The 20,747-nt window shown below is 42.4% G+C and overlaps 1 protein-coding gene across 1 annotated transcript in view; it reads right to left on the reverse strand.

Moving 5' to 3' along the window:
• Positions 1-505: 505 nt before the first annotated feature.
• The window catches only part of ca10a (carbonic anhydrase Xa), a 268,931-nt gene continuing 248,689 nt past the window's right edge, over positions 506-20,747 (reverse strand). The window contains exons 5-9 of the mRNA XM_028567863.1: positions 20,291-20,386; positions 11,413-11,485; positions 4,540-4,694; positions 4,111-4,285; positions 506-1,508 (exon numbers count right to left, since the gene is read on the reverse strand). Coding sequence (XP_028423664.1) covers positions 1,486-1,508; positions 4,111-4,285; positions 4,540-4,694; positions 11,413-11,485; positions 20,291-20,386 — 522 coding nt within the window. The 3' untranslated portion in view covers positions 506-1,485. The remainder of the gene's footprint in view (positions 1,509-4,110; positions 4,286-4,539; positions 4,695-11,412; positions 11,486-20,290; positions 20,387-20,747) is intronic.

Here is a 20,747-nt window from a genome sequence, read left to right on the forward strand (position 1 = left end):
CAACTTTGGAACAAACACAGGTTCCATCAAAACAAGTTCCTTCCCGAGGCTATTATGCAGCGGCACAGTTGCTCCATCCGGCGCTTAGCGCAGCCCAATACGATTGTGATTGGTTTAAAGAAATGCCAATAAACCAGAGCACGTTTTTCTCCCATCCCGGCATGCTGTGTGGACTAGCCAGACCTTCCCACACAGCGCTTCGGAGGACGGTCTCGCAAACCGAGAATACGTTATTCCTGTGCATGGCTGATAAGCTTCAGCTATATCAGGCAAACAATGGAAAGAAAGCCAGACTGTAACGCTGCATCTTTATCAGCAGGAGACCATCATGCCATTCATTTAGAGGCTGTGTCAAGAAGACACTACCCTGATACTTTCGTTATCCCACTGTTATCTCCAAGCAATGCTTTCTGGGTGATGGCAGTGTTATTGAGCATGCCTCTGAGGCGGAATATTGACATATCAACACATTTAATATGGAACAGTACAAAGCAGGTACAGGTACAATAAGTCAGCTCCTCATAGTGAAGCATTTCCCAAAGTGAACTTTCCAGACACATTTATTGGGCTGATAACAACACTCAAACACAGTGTATGACCATTGTAAACAATAAAACAGAAAAAAGGCATCAGCTCACACTAAGAACTGCTCCAGAATTCAAAGTGCACCAAGCATTTTAAAATTCTCAACTTTTTATCTTCTTTTTTAAATCCTCTTAATATATCTTTTGAATGTTAATTCATTAGTTTTCTTTACATATTCATTTTTCTGCAGTATTGATAATTATAATATGTACAAACGAGGCCAAGACACTGGTTGTTCTGAGGCCATAAGAAAGCCTGTAAATATTCGCTCGACTCCCATGACATGACTCTAGTTTTGGACAATGACAAGGTAAGGCTGTGTTCCCTCTCTGTTGGTTTTGCTGATTGCATGCCTTGTTGGTGACTGTAATGAGAAGTCTGTGTGAGACTTGTGTTGACCACTTCGTCTTGACCGGCGGGATGGGGGCAGTGACTTAGTCCTTGGATTTTCCCACTGATAGCAACATTTTTATGTACAAAGGCTTTAAAGTCCCAACGTTGTCCTATTGGTTGGGAGGCTATCAAATAAATGCTTCCACGTTATTTACTTTTTTTGTTTGTTTCCAAGTGTCTTTTTTTTGGTTTTCTCCCAAAAACATATTGGTATCAAAATGTCCATGTAGATATACTGTAGTTGTACAGTGGGGGGAAAGGGCTTAATAGCATGTGTTGGATCGAGGGTTCAAACGGTTCTCAATGTATGAAAAGAAGAGTCTCTTAGCCCGCAATACAAAGTTCCTTAATTCGTATAATGTCCAGTGTTGTCTTTATACAATGCCATGAAATAATCTTAAATGAGATGCAACCTTTAGCCCGGTTTCACATCTTTCCCTTCTCCATCCTTCCCTCCTCCCCATCGCCTCGTCCCGCTCTCCATCTCTGACGCTCATCCAAGGGAGGCTACTTTAGCAACCACTCGTTCACTGGAAGAGAGGAGAAGGACAGGAGTGAGAATACTGATTTATATACAGTATATGCAGCACCCTCCACAATGGCATTATTCACCCCCACCCTTCCCCTACACCATATTTCATCTTGAGTGATAACATACAATTCAAAAGGAATGGCACTCGAGTGAATATGTTCTGAGTGGCAGCCCTGACAGTACATTATACCCAAAAGGAGCAGGTGCCAACAACGCAAGTAAACATTGTAATTTGATTTCAAAAAAGTGTTTCGGTGTTATGTGAAAGAAGGGATTGTTACCATAATCATATTTCCTTTCATCAGGTGTTGAAAAATAAGAAAGTAAACATACACATGCACAGCATGTAGTTTCCAAACATCCCTGATTTCCCATTCAGATACCCTGATGATCGCCTCTCTGGGGAGGGGAGGAGTGCTTCTTGTTGGTAAGGTTGACCTTACACAAATCACCAAAGAGACATTTTTTCCCTTTTAATGAGACCACCCCCCCCCCCACACTTTATCTTGAAGGTCTTTACATCTCTGAACAGGAGAGGAACAGAGGCCTGCCTTTGTGTTTTTGATTTTGCTCTCTGAGGGTCTCTGGTGAGTGCATTTGTTTCAGGATCACGAGGGTCTGAGGCAGGTGGTGGAGGGCTGAAATCTCCCCCACAACTGCTGCACAGAATGAGAATTTCATCTTTTTAGGGGGAGCGGGTAGAGTAGAGCAGAACAGAGAAAGAATGAGAGAGAGATACAGACAGAAAGACAATCACGGCATGTGTCGGCCACAGAACAATAACTTTTGACCAAATAAAGAAATAAAGGAATTACACAATGAATAGCAGAGAACGGGCTACCTCTCGCCTTTAACAGATTGTGAGTGAAATTCTACATTCAGACTACAGCAGACTGATATTGTCTGAAGCAGAGGAGGAGAGATGACAGAAGGCAGCAGCAGCTCCCAGGTGGTGATCTGTCAGTCAGGGCCAAACAGGTGTTCTGACTTTCTGCTGCCTCTTTTCTTCCCTCCTTCTCTTTAGCACATCAATCTTCAGCCTCCATGATCTCAACCATCAGCTGAGAAGCAGCTCGGCACTCAATTCTGATGTTAATTTAATATAATCTGTGTGGATGTCGAATCTAAAAGCAATTACATCGGGCGTATCTATGGCTTATCTATTTGTTCAAAAAGTAGGTATTCGATTTTCAATTTCGGGATTTGAATATTATTTTTATTTAATTTGTTATAAACGTGAATGTAGGCAGAAATTCACTGATTAAGCTGCCTGCTAAATGTCCACTAGCAGCTTGCTAATTTATGCAGCGCTATGTCACTGCGTTGTCGTCACTCGTCAGACGGTCTGGCAAAAACGCAGTTCTTTCCATTTCTTTTGATCATGTGATGTCAACTGGCTATCAGACTCGTCAGTCCTGATCGCGGCGTGCGAGTCCCCTTGCGTTACAGTAAACGGGAAACATCACTGGCTACCGCTGTCACAAAAAAAAGGTTTTAAACACTATGAACTGCCCAGGATTGTGTTTAACAACAGGAGACTGAAGCAGTCTCTTTTCACTCTCTCTTTTTCCGTGAAATTAAATTGCCTTTGAGTGCGGTCGGAAAGGTTGGTTTCCCACTCCGCTGCCGCCGCTACAAAAGCTTTGAATGCTCGATGCTGAAAAGCACCAAAGCTAAAAAAAAGTAGTACTACTACTACTACACGACAGCTTTTCGACATTTTCCTGTTTCTCTCCTGATGTGTGGCGTCGAGGCCCTGGCGATGATGCAATGTCGGTCTGGTCTAACGTAGCCAATCAATTAGGATTTGTTTAGGACATGGCAGGGGAACAAATCGGAGATCCACGTTTTTTGGATGTATTGTTGGTGCAACCAACTACTCGGGCATAGTGATATCAAATGAAAACGGTTTGTTTAAGGTAAGAGTTTGGAAATATGTTTAACTTCCTCTGTTTATGCTGTTGCCATCTATGCGGATGCAGATTGTTTCCCCCCAGAAAGGGGCGTGGTGATGAGAGCCTCCTCTGGAAGACGTATGGCCGGGCTTGAGGGTGTTTCAATGTCTCCTTTCAGGCAGTGCTGCAACCGTTGACTTCAGGAACCTAACCATAACCCTAACCATAACCATTGCCTAATCCTAGTGCCTTCCAGGCAGCGTTGCCTAGAAGGAGATGTTGGGGGCTTAAAACACAAATAAACTATAGCCGGTCTGATGTTTTACTGAGCAGTAATGTAAAGGGCTACCAAACTAAAGTGCTTTAGAAAATCTGGCTAAACTGTTGGCTTCTTTACAGCCTCCCTGATCACCTGACTGCTCTGCTCCACACTACTACTGACTACATGTTTCCTGCCCCATCGGGGCCCCTAAAAAAATCCCAGATCTCTGCAAATACTTTGTTGAGTACAAAGTTATTGTAGTCATAACTAAACGAAATGAGGGCCAACTATGAACATAAGATCCGTGTTGTAATAAACCTCAGAGTAAAATATTGTGAAAACCTTTAAGTGTTGCCCATTGGAAACTGAGTTGTGCCTGCAGAATTCAAGATTCAAGATATCCTTTTTAAATCAAAAATGATATTGGCAAATTCTGCTTGTACCTCGGTATTGGAGCTTCTGAACCCTGTTGTTGGGGCAGTCTTTGCCCTGCATGCTAAAGTTGATATTGGTGCGGATGCAGCGGTTGTTCAACGGCTGAACTGGGCGAACGTTGTCACTCATGCTCAGGAAGATCTGAGACGGCTGGTTCTGGCTCAACAGCCGCAAAGAGTGCATCTAAGATGAAGACAGACACAGAGAGAGAGAAAGAGAGAGAGAGAGAGAGAGAAAAAGCTGTTAAAAGTAGGCCAAAGAATCATGGAAATATGAGCCAGGTGGGACTGTATAGAGGACTAGACAAAAGACGAGCTTAGGAGTAAAAGCCTCAGCACTGGGCTGACATGTTTCATAGGCAGAACGATAGTTAGAGAGATAATCCCCAGTGAGGTTTGGGTTTGTGTTCCAGCTCTGGCTCGGCGGCTGAGGCTCACCTGCATGCGTGTGAGGTACACCGGCTTGTTCATCAGGATCCACGTGGCGGTCTCAAAGCATGGAGGGATGGTCATCGATCCTTCGTATGTGATAAAGCTACTTGTCTCGGGGTAAATCTCCTCTATGTTGAGGCCGGTCAGCAGATACGCATCATCTGTAAGCAAAAACAATAAGTTTACTGTACTGTAGCTTCAGTTTGTACCAAAGTTGTGAATTGCACAACACAAAAGGAAAAGAACAAAGTGTATTTGTTATCAGATTACTGAAATTATTATTTCGAGACATTTGTCCTTTTCCTCAGATTTCACAAGTAAAGAAACTAGAGAAAAGGCCGGAAAGCTTTTCCTAATCATCTTAAAGGTCCCTTGACATGGTGCTCTTTGGATGCTTTTATATAGACCTTAGTGGTCCCCTAATACTGTATCTGAAGTCTCTTTCCCGAAATTCAGAATCAGAATCAGAAGAGAGTTAGGAGAGAGTTGAGATGGCGCCGCATATGGCGACTCGGTGTGTTTGTGCATGTTGCTTTAATGCTTTAATGTGACCTGTACCTACGATACCAAGACACATCCCTTGTGTGTGTAAACATACTTGGCAATAAAGCTTTTCTGATTCTGATCTGATTCTGAAGTAAATGAAGTAAAGAAGCAGGACTTGTATTTTTAAATGGATGCGTGCAAACATGTTAGCAAACAGTTGCTTTTTTTACACATGCAGCAGATTAGCAGTTTCTCACCATTATTCTCTCTCATTTAGCTGTTTGTGGTATCTACCAACTCCTGAGGGAAATCTCTGTGTCTTTAGCTGCTAAATGCTCCGCTGTGACCACCAGCTCGTCTCTGACCGAGCCTGTCTGTGGTTTGCTGCTGAGCGGGTAGAAGACACTACCTTTTTACAGCTGTTTCACTGGAAACGGCGCTATGAGAGCAGTTAGAGTAAACCAAAGGGCATCCCAGTTGCGGGCCGAACAGTTAAACAATTAACCGAAAGTCAAAATAAAGCTCTGTAAAGTCAAGAGGAGCTGCAGATTCAGCTGATAATTCTCTGTAGGTTCATTACATCATTACCAACGCCCCTTTTCACAGTGTTTTCACATTGTCATCGGATACATTGTTATTAGATGAAATTGTGAGTGCCACACCTGAAGGTGCATTAGAGATAAAAAAAAAAAACAACGACAATAAATAGCTAAAAACAAGAACAATTTAAGCCAGTGGTTCCCAACCTTTTTTCCTTGGCGCCCCCCCTACTCATGTCTAAGAAAAGCTGAGCCCCCGAAACCAAAGTTGAGGTAACTCTCGAGATAGAGCCTTACTTTCTTTTTTGATACAGAGAAGTTATCAGCACTGTTACGTTTCTCCTCCATGTTTCATTCATAAAATAGTGATGCCGTGGCGGCAGGAAAAATGAAGATACAACAAAATACAGTGGGGGAAATAAGTATTTGACCCCTTGCTGATTTTGCAGGTTTGCCCACTTACAAAGAATGCAAAAATCTACAATTTTAATCATATGTACATTCTAACAGTGAAAGACAGAATCCCAAAGAAAATTCCAGAAAATCACATCATATGAATTTATTAAAATTGATAACCATCTGATGAGGAAAAACAAGTATTTGACCCCCTGGACAAACAGCATGTTAATATTTTGTAGAAAAGCCATTATTGGCCAGCACAGATGTCAAACGGTTTTTATAGTTGGTGACAAGGTTTGTGCACATTTCGGCAGGGATGTTGGCCCACTCCTCCCTGCAGACAGCCTCCAAATCATTCAGGTTCCGAGGTTGTCGCCTGGCAACTTGAATTTTAAGCTCCCTCCAAAGATTTTCAATCGGATTCAGGTCTGGAGACTGGCTAGGCCACTCCAGAACCTTGATGTGCTTCTTCTTCAGCCACTCTTTTGTTGCTTTGGCCGTGTGCTTAGGGTCGTTGTCGTGCTGAAACACCCATCCTCGACCCATCTTCAGCTCTCTCACTGAGGGAAGGAGATGTCGGTCCAGAATTCCACGATACATGGCCCCGTCCATCCTCCCCTCAATACGATGGAGTTGTCCCGTCCCCTTGGCTGAAAAGCACCCCCAAAGCATGATGTTGCCACCACCATGCTTGACGGTGGGGATGGTGTTCTTTGGGTTGTACTCGGTGTTCTTTGCCCTCCAAACACGACGAGTTGAGTTGAGGCCAAAAGTTCTATTTTGGTCTCATCTGACCACATCACTTTCTTCCAGGCCTCTTCTGAGTCGTCCAGGTGGTGAATGGCGAACTTCATGCGGGCCTGTACATGTTTCTTCTTGAGCAGGGGGACCTTGCGTGCGCTGCAGGATTTCAATCCATGACGGGCGTGTGTGTTACCAACCGTTTCTTTTTGTAACTGTGGTCCCAGCTGCCTTCAGTTGATTCATCAGTTCCCCCCTTGTGGTTTTGGGATGATTCCTCACCGTTCGCATGATCAGGGACACACCCACGAGGCAAGATCTTGTATGGAGGCCCAGACCGAGGGAGGTTGGCGGTTGTGTGGTGCTTCTTCCATTTCCTGATAACTGCACCGACAGTTGATCTTTTCTCTCCAAGTTGCTTTCCGATTCTCTTGTAGCCCATCCCAGCCTTGTGCAGATCAACAATCTTGTCCCTGATGTCCGTAGAAAGCTCTTTGGTCTTGCCCATGGTAGTGATGTTGGATGCTGGTTGTTTGGGTGTTCACAGGTGTCTTTTATACAGGTAACGAGGTGAGGCAGGTATATTTGATGTAGATAATTGGTTCGGATTGGGGCTGTGTCTTAAAGAAAGACTAACTGGCTTGTAGGAGCCAGAATACTTGCTGTTTGTCCAGGGGGTCAAATACTTGTTTTTCCTCATCAGATGGTTATCAATTTTAATAAATTCATATGATGTGATTTTCTGGAATTTTCTTTGGGATTCTGTCTTTCACTGTTAGAATGTACATATGATTAAAATTGTAGATTTTTGCATTCTTTGTAAGTGGGCAAACCTGCAAAATCAGCAAGGGGTCACATACTTATTTCCCCCACTGTATATAGTTTTCATACAGACTTTTGTATACATTAGATATTCTAGTGTATTATCATTTGTTTAACATGTGCAAAACAATTTTTTTTACCTCAACCTCAAACCAGATAAAGACTCGCGCCCCCCCTGTGATCTTTGCCGCCCCCCCTGGGGGTGCCCGGACCCCAGGTTGGGAACCACTGATTTAAGCTATAAAAACCTGGAGCTAGCGTTAAAGGGACAATTCTGCGATTTTCAACCTTATCTCTATCTATCTGGTGTTAGTCTACTGTATGTCTACGATGTTCCACTTCCAGGATTGATATGTTGCCATCCGAAATTCCACCGGATTTCACTATTTTCAGCCAGATGTCCGTCCCCTTCCTCTTCTTTTGTGTTGGTGTTCTAAACTCTGGTGGATTTCTGAGGACTAAGGTTAACTGCTCCTCAGATCTCTGCAGGGTAAATCCAGACAGCTAGCTAGACTATCTGTCCAATCTGAGCTTTCTGTTGCACGACTAAAACTACTTTTGAACGTACACGTGTTCCACCAAAACAAGTTCCTTCCCGAGGCTATTTTTCAGAGGCGACGTGGCTCCGTCCGGTGCTTAGCACCGCCCAAGACGATTGTGATTGCGATTGCGTGAACCAGAGCACAATTTTCTCCCATTCAGGAATGCTGTGTGGACTAGCCAGACCTTCCTTTGTAGCGCTGCGGAGGAAGGTCTGGCAAAGCGAGACTAATCTGGTGTATATCGTGTGTGAAATAAAGCCTGCAGTTCTTTCCAATGTTCTCTGTGTCTCTGAGGCTCAGTTGGCTACAGCCGCACAATCTGCTCTACTTCGGTCCTCCAGTGATGTCACTGGTGTCCAGAGGAACTCCAGAGTGGTACTTTCAGCTTTGGTAGCTGGGGGCGCACAAACTTCCTTGTTCTCTTCTCTTGTATTGCAAACTCGCTCCGTTTTCATCAGCAAAAATATGAGTGCAGAGGATGTAATGGATGTTTTGGCTGACTGAGATATTCAGCCGTATTCAGCCAGAGAGAGGCCGGGAGAGGCTGCAGCTGCAGCGGGAAGCCTCCAGAACCTGAGCACCAACTGGTGGGGCCTTTGCTCAAATCGCCCACCGCCGTCAACAGAAACTGAATCATTCTGCTGCTAAATGTCTGCGTGGGCAGTTTTAGTTGGATAGTGTCCAAGATGACAGCCCTCGTGCATGGTTTTACTCCTTACCTGGACAGAGGCATGCTTATTCTTTAGGATCCTGAAGATAAACTGGAAAATACAACCAAAACCATCCTGGGGATAAACTGGCAGGTTTTTGCCATTTTACTGAGCTAATTTAATGGTCTGCCTCCAAAGTTTCTGTCCCGTTTGAATGAAGTGTGTTTTGGATAATTAATCTCGTCTTCGGCGAAAGAGACAAAGTTGAATTCAGAAGGTGTATGGTTGTATTTTTCTGTTCAGGCGTAAAAACATTTCCCTTCTTGACATTTTGTGAGTTTATTTTCGTTAACTGTGTGACGGCCCAGAGCCTGCTGTCTTGTGCAAGTGTACTATTGTCTGTCTCGTGAACTTGCAGGTCTGTGTGTGAGGTGCTAACGAGATGACTGCCCCGAGACCAGTGTGCGGCATACACTTCACCGAGCACCATCATGATTTCATTCTATGTTTAGTTACTTCCTTTGTTAGCTGCTGACAACACACGCCACACGTCCGTCTCTCATACATCACCGATCCTGACAACCACACCTCATCGTCTTTCTGTTTGCACTATTATTTAATAAATGTCAGTTCTTTTATTACTAAGTTGGCTGTGCATCTCCGTCTTTAACAACTAAAAAAGCTACTAGAGCTTAGCGAACTCGCCGATCACGGCGCAATGCATCCTGACACATTTGGGCACGGCTGCCAAGGCTCTGTGAGCAGGAGAAGTTGCTCGGAATTTATTTCTTCAATGGACTACATATTCCATCAGCACGATTGGCTATCCAAATTAAAGTTGGCGAATTGTCCCGTTAAAATTTTATATATGATATATTCTTCGGTGCACTTAAAAAAAACGTATGAATGCCTAAATGATTGAAATGTTCCGATTTCAGGACTCTTGATTCATAGCATGGCTGTTCTGCTGTAGCCTTAGCATGCACAGCGGATAAAGCTATTTCCTGGGCTTGTTCACTATTCCCTACATAATAAAAACTTGATGTTTAGGATATAATGAGTAGTTAACTGAGATTTTGGACACTTTGCATCCTATTACGACATCAAAGGTGCAGTTACACATTCACGTGGGACATTTGTGTGCGGGCTGTAAACACATCAAGCACTGAGCTCATCTTTCAAAACTCATTTTTCACATTTCATTTAGTGTTCTGTGAATGACAAGCTGTTGGTGTTGCAGCACAAAACCTCTTTTATCCAAACTGTCTCCGCTGTCAGGACGCTAATTAGACAGACTGCCACTCTCTCCCTCTTCACACTGCAGTAACACGCTCTCAGTAACTTGTCATCTGTTGACAAATGGACTGCCTATCATAATAAGGTCACTGTGGTGGACCACTGCAGCTTTAATCCTAATTCAACTGTGCTTTGGGTCACTTTTAAATACTGCATCTTGTAAACAGTATGAATCAAAACTAATAAGCATGGTATGCTTAATATAAGAAAATCCCCATAAAAAAAAAAAAAAAAAAAAAAAAAAGGCTGTGATCCTCTCTGCATGCGAAGAGGAGCTCTGTTGCTGATCTTTGATCATGCAGTTGAAATAAATAATTGTCTTTGGATGGTGTGTATGTGTTGTTGTGTTGGCATGCGTGTACATACAGTATGTGCTTTGCAAGGAAGTTGGCAGCATTACTGTCTGAGGGATATGCCTAAGGATCCTGAAGCATGTGACAGTGTGTGCATGTGTGTGAGACAGTGTATCCGAGGGAGTTTTGACAGCTGTCAAAATTCATGCTCCTCTCCAGCTCCAGGACCCGGAGGACCCCTCCTTTCCCCCCCGTCTGCCCCCGCCTTCTCCACCCGCTGGCTCGTGAGACTCCTCCCAGTCACAAGGGGTCAGTGTGTTTATCCAGCCCCCACTGCTCCCCCATTAATCCAATTATTTGTCTCTTTTTTTTTTTTTTAAAACTAGCCCTGGGCGATGTGTGTGCCGATGCTACCTCTCCAGCATAGCAGGCTGGCGGAGGGAAACCTCTGGAGAGCATCTGTCGAGTGCTGCCTCACCAACAGCCTCCTCCAGCTATCGAGAGTTCCCATGCAGGCATCTCACCATCCCCACCCTGCAGCGTCCCTTCAATTAGCACTTTGATTGAAATGAATTAATTGTGCTTTTCGAGATCAAAAACGTACAGTAAGAAATATACAATTCGACCGTTTGCTAGTCTCGCATTGCCAGACGTGCGTCAGCGCTGGAGTATGGTCCTGGCTACCTATTATATATTATTAAAATATAATAGATCTTTTCTGGGATAGGGGAAAAAATGCTCCGGCTTGGTTGTATTACTTTAAATCAATCACAGAGATAGCGAGAGGGGAGGGATGTCAGGCTCTGTCGCATTAATGTACATCTGTAGAGCCGGGGCGGGGCTGAAATATGATTGCCCCCCCCCCCTCCCAGTCATTTTCCAAAATGACTCATGAAGCTAAAATAAGCTACAGCTGATAAAATGTTCAAGTATTTAAAGTGGTAAAGCTATAAGCTCCGTAAACTGTGCCATGTAACGCGGAAATGGAAAACTTGAAAGGTCTAGCAACAGCAGCCTAACTAAAAAAGAAGGCTAGCGGACGTTAAGTGGTGTTTCAAGGTTCATTGGTACAGATGTTTCGACATTGAGATTACAGAACACGGACACTTACTTTTATATGTTATTCTTGTGATGGTGTCTCTGTTCAGCATTCGATTCAGGAATGAGTTGGATGCCTCGGCAATCTGGATTAAAAGAGAGAAAAAGAGAGGAAAAAGGGTGGGGTTGAATTTAAAAAAAATGAGCTGATCATGTCATGAATTGAGAGCCCATCTCAAATTTAAATTAATTCAACGGAGTTAAATTTTTTTTAAAGGATAATGCAAGTGTATTTTTCTTTGAAATACATCACCTTTAATGCCCAGGAAATGTCTAAACACACTGATGTATTTTGCACAGTCAGATGCTCCTACACTCTCTTGCACTGCTGCTTTGCCTTCTGGAAAACAAAGGCTCCCACTGTTTTCAAGAAACCATTAAAAACAGCTCCAAGACACACACTGCTGCCATGGGAAAAAAAATTATCTATCTTCTTAAATAGCAAATACATGGCATTCTTGTCCTAACATGACTTTATAATGGAAATACGTTTTATTCTATCAGAGCTGAATGTGACCCTGCAACATGTTATCTTCCAGTCCACAGCTATATTCTGCCTCGTCTATCCCACCAGAACAATTTACAATTGCACATTGTCTTTACATCTTAAACAATTTCACAAGATACTGCAAATAAAGTAGTGTTATGTTTTACTAATAGATTGGGATAAACAGCTCTGACCTGCCTCCTTTTCTTTCCCCTCGTCCACGTTTGTTCCGTGTCTTCCCATTTAGCCCATAATATTAGAAACCAATAGGGCTGGGAACATATGCTTTAGTCCCGATTTGATTCCTTCACTATAGACGGTTGCCAATTCGATTTTATTGCGATTGTCATTTACTGTGATTCTAGAAGTATTGCCATTGGATAGTGTTGAGTATTGCGATTTTCTTTTCCTTCTTTAACAAAAAGAAAAGTTGAATGTTTGGCCTCCATTGAGTTACATTACCTTGCGGTTACGTGTGAGTTCACGCTGTACCTGGTAGTATGAAAGGGCAAAGGTTGGTCGGGGTGGTGGATGGGTTAAACACAGGACTGTCACCCAGGAGACCGGGGATCGTGTCCAGCGTGTCTTTTCCTAAACCCAACCCTGTTCTTCTTTTACTAACCCCAACCCTGTTCTTCTTTTCCTAAACCCAACCCCGTTCTTCTTTTACTAACCCCAACCCTGTTCTTCTTTTCCTAAACCCAACCATGTTCTTCTTTTCCTAAACCCAACCATGTTCTTCTTTTCCTAAACCCAACCCCGTTCTTCTTTTCCTAAACCCAACCCCGTTCTTCTTTTACTAACCCCAACCCTGTTCTTCTTTTCCTAAACCCAACCATGTTCTTCTTTTCCTAAACCCAACCCCGTTCTTCTTTTACTAACCCCAACCCTGTTCTTCTTTTCCTAAACCCAACCATGTTCTTCTTTTCCTAAACCCAACCCCGTTCTTCTTTTACTAACCCCAACCCTGTTCTTCTTTTCCTAAACCCAACCATGTTCTTCTTTTCCTAAACCCAACCATGTTGCTCTTTTACTAAACCCAACCCGTCCGCTGTATACGGTGCTCAAAATGTGTACAGATAACACGCCATTTGGCTTTAGAAAGTGGTGTGTATGTTTATGTCTGCTGTATACAGTGTAGACATACACGCAAATAGCTCAAAATGCGTACAGATAACACGGCACTTGGCTTAAGAAAGAGGGCATGTATGTTTACGCGGAGTCATGATGTCACGTTGATTCTAGGGAAAATAATCGAGCTTAAAAATTGTCGCAAAAAAAAATTCACGATACATAGGTTTTTTGATTTTTTTCCCCCCCGCCCCTAGAAACCAGCTACTTCCCTACCAGATTTTCAATGGTGCCATATTGCCATTGTAGTCCAGCTGTAGCCTGGACGCTGTGCCTGCTGTCCAGTATCTTGTTCTGAAACCCTGCAACTCGTCCGTGACATGCTTCCTGCATCCCACCTATTAGACTTTTTAGCCCCTTTGTGTTGCGGAACTGTTTTTTGACCACTGATCCTAGTCAAGCACCTGTATTGTACTTGCTCGGCTGCTGTGTCTGCATTTGGTCCTCTCCATTGTTGTCAAAAACCTGAATTGTTTGTTTGTTTTGTTGCATTTTATTTCTTTTCATTCAACTCTGTCTTCTAGAAATAACATTTACATACTACTAATTTCCAAAGACATTTAGGGAAATGGAGATTCTGCCTCAGTTAAGTTCAGTGGCAAAAAACACTCAAGGGAGTGCTATTTTTGTGTAAGTGATAGGGAGGTGGATGGGGTGAATGGCTAATAAAGAGCAGGGCTCTGATGTAAAGCATAACGATGAATTTCACTCCCAATGTGATTTCTGCATACACACATTAGACAAATTGTTATTAGTGTTGTAATATTGATTTCAGACATATGGCCAAGTCCTACACATACGGGTTGATGTTAATTAATCAGAGAGTAAGTAGTAAGTAAGTAACTAAACTAAACTCATGTTCCACAGTGACTCTTGGAATCAGCCATTTGGCTCACACATTTACAAATGCTTTTCTGAATGCTTGTAACCAGTTGTACAACACTGGAGGCTTGGAAGAAAAGCAGATAAGCATTAAGATGATATTTCTTTCCAACAGCAGTGGTATTAGGGCACTGAGGCTGTTACAGAGCTCACACCTACAGTAAGTGTGCAGCTAATTGGTAAAACGGGGGTAGTGACAATGGAAGAAGCATAACAGCACAACAGCATACGAGCTGCTCTATGGTGTAATTGGTTGAGAGCTGTGTATTGTATGGATTTACCATTAGTTGCCATGGAAACACATCCTGCTAATGACCATAACATTCAAATTGATGATAAAAATCACTTTGCAGCCTGGTTTCACCTAGAAGATTGCAGTATGTCTACTTGATGCCAATCAAGCATCTCCCAGCATGTGAGGTGTCCTTTCCCCGTTTTTTTTTCCTAAACCCAACCATCCTGTTATTGTCACGCGTCCCCCGCGTCCTCCCCCGGGGTGTGGCGTTTGCTTTCCCCGTTAATCTCCATATAGACCATTTCGTGCTGGCCACCATGAAAAAAATGACAAAAACGTCCCCGTGAACATGAATCAATAGATTAAAAATAACGGGACCATTTCATGAACTGCCTTGAGACCGTGTTGGCTCCCAATAGTAAGCAGAGAGTAACAACGGTGCTTTTCAGGTGTTGCGCTAATCACTCCGCCCATGTAGCAGTGCTTCGCCTTCTCAGAATATAGTTCCCATTTTGTATACGGTTAGAAGATGGCTTATCTAACTCTGGGGGATACGGTGAATAAGCTAAAGTCCCAATAGGTCGGCGTGTTCCTTTAAAAGCCATGGTACAGGCTCGGGGAAGATCGTTAAGGTTAATCACAGGTTAGAAACGGGACACAAATTCAGGCCCACTTTCGCCTTTCAGCTACTCGCCCAACCAGCACCCTGACCTGCTCGCCTCGCTACATCAAGGGCAAACTACTTCCTTCATTGGCACTAAAGGTTGTTCCCTTATATGCGGATCATTATTTGTGGAATCTTCCAATATGGGCGTAACTCCTCAGACGCTGGGCTTGGTAAAATATAGCAAACATTTCTTGTCATACCTTTACCCGTGTGTCCCATGTACCAAGGCTCAGTCCTTACCGCAGCGGCCCAGGGTTCGATTCCGACCTACGGCCATTTGCTGCATGTCTTCCCCCTCAGTCTCTCCATTTCCTGCCTACAACTATCCTACCAATTAAAGGCCAAAAAAACATCCTAAAAGAAAACCTTGTTACCATGACGATTCAGTGATCTCTGTCAAAGACCACAGAGACTTACTGCTCCCAAAAGCTGTAGAGACACTTTTAATTCCACTCCGCTTGAATGAATCCATTGTTCAGTACTTCTCTCTACCAATTCTGAGACATGCTTGCTAATAGCTGAAGGGAGCACCTCGCACTTCCTGTCCCCCCCCACCCCACACCCCCACCTGTGCCCTTCGCTGACTTCACTCTGCCCTCCTCTCCACTTCATCTATCCCTCACTCATGCTTGGTGGACTTCACAACTCTAATTGTAGAGATGTCTTTGGGCGAAGTGATTAAAAAGAGATGTGCTCGTCCTCCCCCTCCCAGCGCTGCAACTGAAATGACTTAGTCTTTGACCTGTTTCCTGTGCTCTTCAGGCAGACATTATGCCTTTTACCAGCCACTCATGCTGCCCACTGCTTTTCATCGTTTTCCTAGAAAAGCACCTGAGGGGATTCAGTCATTCTGTTTCTTCTATTCCGGGATTGTCTGCACGTTAGGTGTAAGAAAAGTACAGACTTAGCACCATAATGTTTATCAGACACATTTCTTGCTGTTAGATTATATTGATAATCGTCAAATGAGTGAATCAGTGAGTTGTAGACTGCCGGGGGGACTTCCTTTGACACACTGAGTTCTTCTCTTTCTGTCTGTGTGCATTCATGTCCCAGTCATGCTCATTATTAACTGGTTGCAGCTGCTGCTGTGGTCCTGCTCTACCCCCTGCACTGCTACTACTATTATTCATAGTCATAGCTCTATTATCTTTATTGTTACTAAAATTGCCAATGTTCATCATACCAACTGCTATAATTATTATGGATCATATTTCTGTTTATCTGTATCAGTGTCTCCATGTCCCAACCTGCAGTGACAGAGGGCCGAGGTTTCTGCCTGTTTAAAGGAAGGTTTTCCTTGCCACTGTCGCACCAAATGCTTGCTCCTGGGGTGGATTTGTTGGGTCTCTGTAAATTGTAGTGTGTGGTCTAGACCTACTATATCTGTAAAGTGTCCTGTCCTGTGAACGTCTGTTATGATTTGACACTATAAATAAAATAAAACTGAATTGGTGTGTCCCCACAATGCTGCAGTCGCCCACTGCTGTCCTTTATGTCCTTTATGGTGCCTCACGACTCCACGCCTAGAATGACAAAAACGAGCTTCTGCTGAAAGAAAGATGTGGCTAATTACCACCCATCTGCTCCATGCTAGTACTGAAGAGTCTGACCTGCTGAAACACGCTAGGACAGAAGGAGAGACATTAGCAGAAAGCCAGTTGGAGTGCAGTTGGGACGGTGTGTGTGTGTGTGTGGGTGGCAGGTGAGTGTTTTTTTAATCTCCTTTGAAACTTTATTTATTTATTTTTTTACACGTGGGCATTAACAAAATTGTCTTCCCTGGACACTGCTTTTGAATACTCACAGCTGCAATGTATTTTAGACAATGTCGTGCTAGAGTATTTATACGAAGCTTAACAAAAGGGAACCCTTTTTGGTATAATGAAGAACTTTTGTAAAGTTGTATTGGACAGTGTCTACAAGCACTACACTTTTAAATCAAAAAGTGTAGTGCTTAAGTCAAAAACTAGTGGCTGTAGCTGTAGTGAAGATTGCCAATTGGTATAAGCCCAAGTTGGAACAAAGATTTCCGTCTTCTGACTGCTGATGACTCTACAATCAAATTTGGTAAATTTGGAGCAACAGTATGGTCTCATTAGGCTGGATTTGAAGCCTGTCCCTGTTTCTGATTTAGACGGTTGAAATATAAAACTTCTGTAGTGCAGCTTTAAAAAGGAGCAGGTACAATATGTCAGGTGGCAGTTGGAGCTCTTCTAAGTGAAGGATCAGAACAAAATACTGTATTAGAAAAGATACAAGCCAGAGTACATGAATAAATAACAAACATAATGTTGCATATGTTAGCATGCATAGACATATGCGTACTTTTGTGTTCTTGTATTGTTAAATGTGTCTAAACTCTGTTTATAGTGATTTTTACATTAATTTAAGTTCATATTTTATTTCATGTATGGGATGTATTTATTGTATGTATTTTAATAGTTACAAATTTTTATATTAATACTCTGTAATTTCTGTTTTAATTTTAAAAGCCTAACCAGGGACAGGGGTTGCAAATTAGTCATGGCTATAAACCTGTATGCATGGCATCTACTTTGTATTCTTTATAAAGCAATGTTCTATGCATTTGTCCCTGCCAAATAAACATAAAATAAAAAAAGAATCATACAGTAAGTAAAGAAGTTAACCGGGGCTACTGTGATGCATTATGCTACGAAACATCCAATCACTGAGCTTAAAATTCTGTTTTGTGTGGTGCGTTTCTGGACATTGAGGCTATCAGCAAAATAAATCAGGAATGAAAATAAAAAGAAACAAATATGCTTCCGGAACCTACAACTCGGATTTGTAAACTAGAAAACGTTGTTCATTCTTGAGTATTTGTTTTACCTGTCAATTCCAATTTGATTTGTTTGTTTTAAAGGATAAGGTCAATGTTCCTTAACATAGAACACTGGAGTCTCTTATTTCAGCTTTACTTTGATATGGCTCTAAGTGCAGAGAGGAAGCCAGCCACAGGCTAAAATCAGAGCTCTAGCAAACCCAGAACACTTTGTTATTGCACTTGACAAAGCTTGTACCTTTGGATTTGTGTCAAACAAGCAGATATTTTCTAGCACAGTCTCTAATCCTTTGTACCGATGATTCAGTTTACTGTCCGTTCGAGCCTTGGCGCCGTCTGAATATGAACAGGACTTATACATCCCAAATCACTACTCTATTGAGTTCGTAGTACAGTATGTGTGGCACTTTTAAGATGAAATAAATAGATTTCTAAATAGCACACATGGTAAGTATCATTATATGATATGATTTATTTGGCAGCTAAGCCTAACAGCAGTGCAGAGCGGCTGTTTCCTCAGGCTCTCGTATCCGCACAACCACACCGGCAGCACTCCACTTCCAAAGCCTTGCTCCTTTCATAGTCCTCCGACCCTCTTCTGTTGGTTAAAGGGGGGGAGTCGAGGGGGCGTTGACCTAGGTCAGCGTTTCTTCTGTCTCTTCAAGACTAAATGATGGTTCCATTGACACTGGGGAGCTAATTAGCAATTGGCAGCTGAACTTTCCAGCCTTGGTAGGCACAGTGCTGAGGACGTCGGCTGCCTCTGTGATCTCTGAGCCTCTCATTCAAGATGGAGACCTCTCATACACTACAAAGAGACACCAGCGCTGACTCAAAGCCAAGGAGCATATTGTTTCGCTCTGCAGGATAATTGGATTGCTAATTGTTTGTGAACCGTGTGTTCTTGAGTCGAACATTTAGAAGATTTCAGAAAAAGACTCCGAGGGAGCAGGAGAGTGGAGGGGTGGGGGCACCGTCAGCGCCTGACAGATCTCTTTTAAACCAATATGTGGCTACTAGATACAAACACAGATAATCAGCCTATTTTGTCTCTTAAAGGTACATGAGAACAGAAAACTAAACATAGAATCAACCATGATAGCATAAGCTGGACATGGAAATTGACACTTACAAAAACCATACAAAACCACCTCTAAATCACATCCATATTTTACATATTTTAACTCTACCTCATTCCAAACTTAGAAATAGACTTTTTTTGCTCAGTTTTTACTCCATTTATTTGTGTTTTCTGTTGTAAGATTGGTGGGGAAATATCTGCAACTTTTTTATTTGATTGGCTTTGGATTTTGCATATAGCTTGGGATGACTTTTTTTTTGGATACGTTTTGTACCATTTGGGTAGTTTTCCCCAACAAAAATTGTGGCTATTTTCCAATGAATTGACTCCTCTTCTTGTCCAATTATTATAGAGCCGTCATTAAGACTGTGTTTAATAGGCTCAACGTAAAGTGACTGATCTGACAAATAACATTTAAGTTTAAAACAATAGGCTGAAACAAATGGTAATTTGGTCTGCTCTGTTATAAAACCCATGTAAAAGCACATTCACACTTATGTAAAGCTATCTGAAAGTCTTGGTACAATACTCAGAGCCTGCTCTTTAAGTTCCATGGTTGAATATGAGATGTGCCTTGGTCTACATGTAGGAGACTGTCTAACATTCTATAAATTAGTATTGTAAAATAAATGTAGTGATGTGTAAAAAGTGTACATTGTCATGGAATGTGTCACTTCTATAGGCCATTTTCACAGAAGACATTTTGACATGTCACGGTCAGAAAACACAGACTGTGTGAATCATAAAATTAATGATGTTTCAATTCCATTTAGCTGCTTCAGTAGACCTTTTTCACAGCAGACATTTTGACATGTCATTACAGGAAAAGCAGGGACAGAGCCATTGTTAGTAATAACAGCAAGTCAAAATGTCTGCTCTGAAAAAAGCTCCATTGTTTACCTTTTTCTTACTTTCCTTTAGAGCAAATATGATCTGAGATTATCCATCAGGCTTCCAATCATACTTTGGGTCATGTAAACCTGAAGTGTGATGTTGCCATGGATTCAGCCATTTAGCTATAAGCTGCACCTGAGCCCTGTTCGTGCATTGGTAGTGTGGCCGTGCCGATTCCAGCAGTATATGTATGACATCTGGGCGTTCTTATGTAACCGAGTTATGACTGAGAAGATTGGGAGCCACGACAAGAAAAGTGCATCATACGGTTGAAGGGTTAATAATTATTCATACGTTTTTCAAGCCTGAGAAGGAATGAACACTCCGACATGTTGGTTTTGTTGCTACACAGAAACACTTGAATTAGCACCTTTTGATCGAATTGAGCCCGAACACAATGTTAAGTCCTGTTCAATTTTACACTACATGTTCCATCGGTGTGTTGTATACTGTAGCCGTCATGTAGTGCTTAAACACTGATTAAACCAGGTCAAGTTCCTTGTACAGCCATTGTAGCTGGTGACTCAAATCCAGTGTAGAAAAGATTAGTATTCTGTTAGATTTCTGAGCTATAACCCATTACAAAATGTCACCATAGCAGCTGCTGGGTCATAACATGTAAAAAAATAAAAATAAAAAAATAATAATTCTTGTGAATACAGCCTATACACTGGCAGGCAGTTAGTTAATAAACATATGCAGACTTACCTTCATAAATATGGACACTATGACCAATCCATTGGGGCTTTTAGCAGCTTCTGTATAATTTGTGTACAGCTCATGATTGTAGTGGATCAGCTGAACCTGGAACATAGAGAAAGAGAAATCATAATAAGAAAAAGAGAGGCACAAGAAAACCTTGGAGTTAAAAAAAAGAGAGAATGCAAAGTATACCTCATTCACCAAAATCCTTCCTCCCTGCTACATCATGTCAGATGATTTAAAAGGGAAAATCAATATGGGATCAAATCTCTCCCATGGATTCACAGAGGCACTCAATGTAATGGAAAGATATGGTGCTTGGAACATTTTTTACACTCGGCATAGATGTGAACAGAAATAATAGGGGGACATAAAGAGGCGAGGATTCTGTCATCATTTGATTCAAGGCCAGCCTGCTCTCACAGGCTGAGGTGAGAGCGGCTAAACCATCTCCCAGCATGAA

The sequence above is a fragment of the Perca flavescens genome, chromosome 21 (assembly GCF_004354835.1).
Source record: "Perca flavescens isolate YP-PL-M2 chromosome 21, PFLA_1.0, whole genome shotgun sequence".
NCBI classification, from domain to species: Eukaryota; Metazoa; Chordata; class Actinopteri; order Perciformes; family Percidae; genus Perca; species Perca flavescens.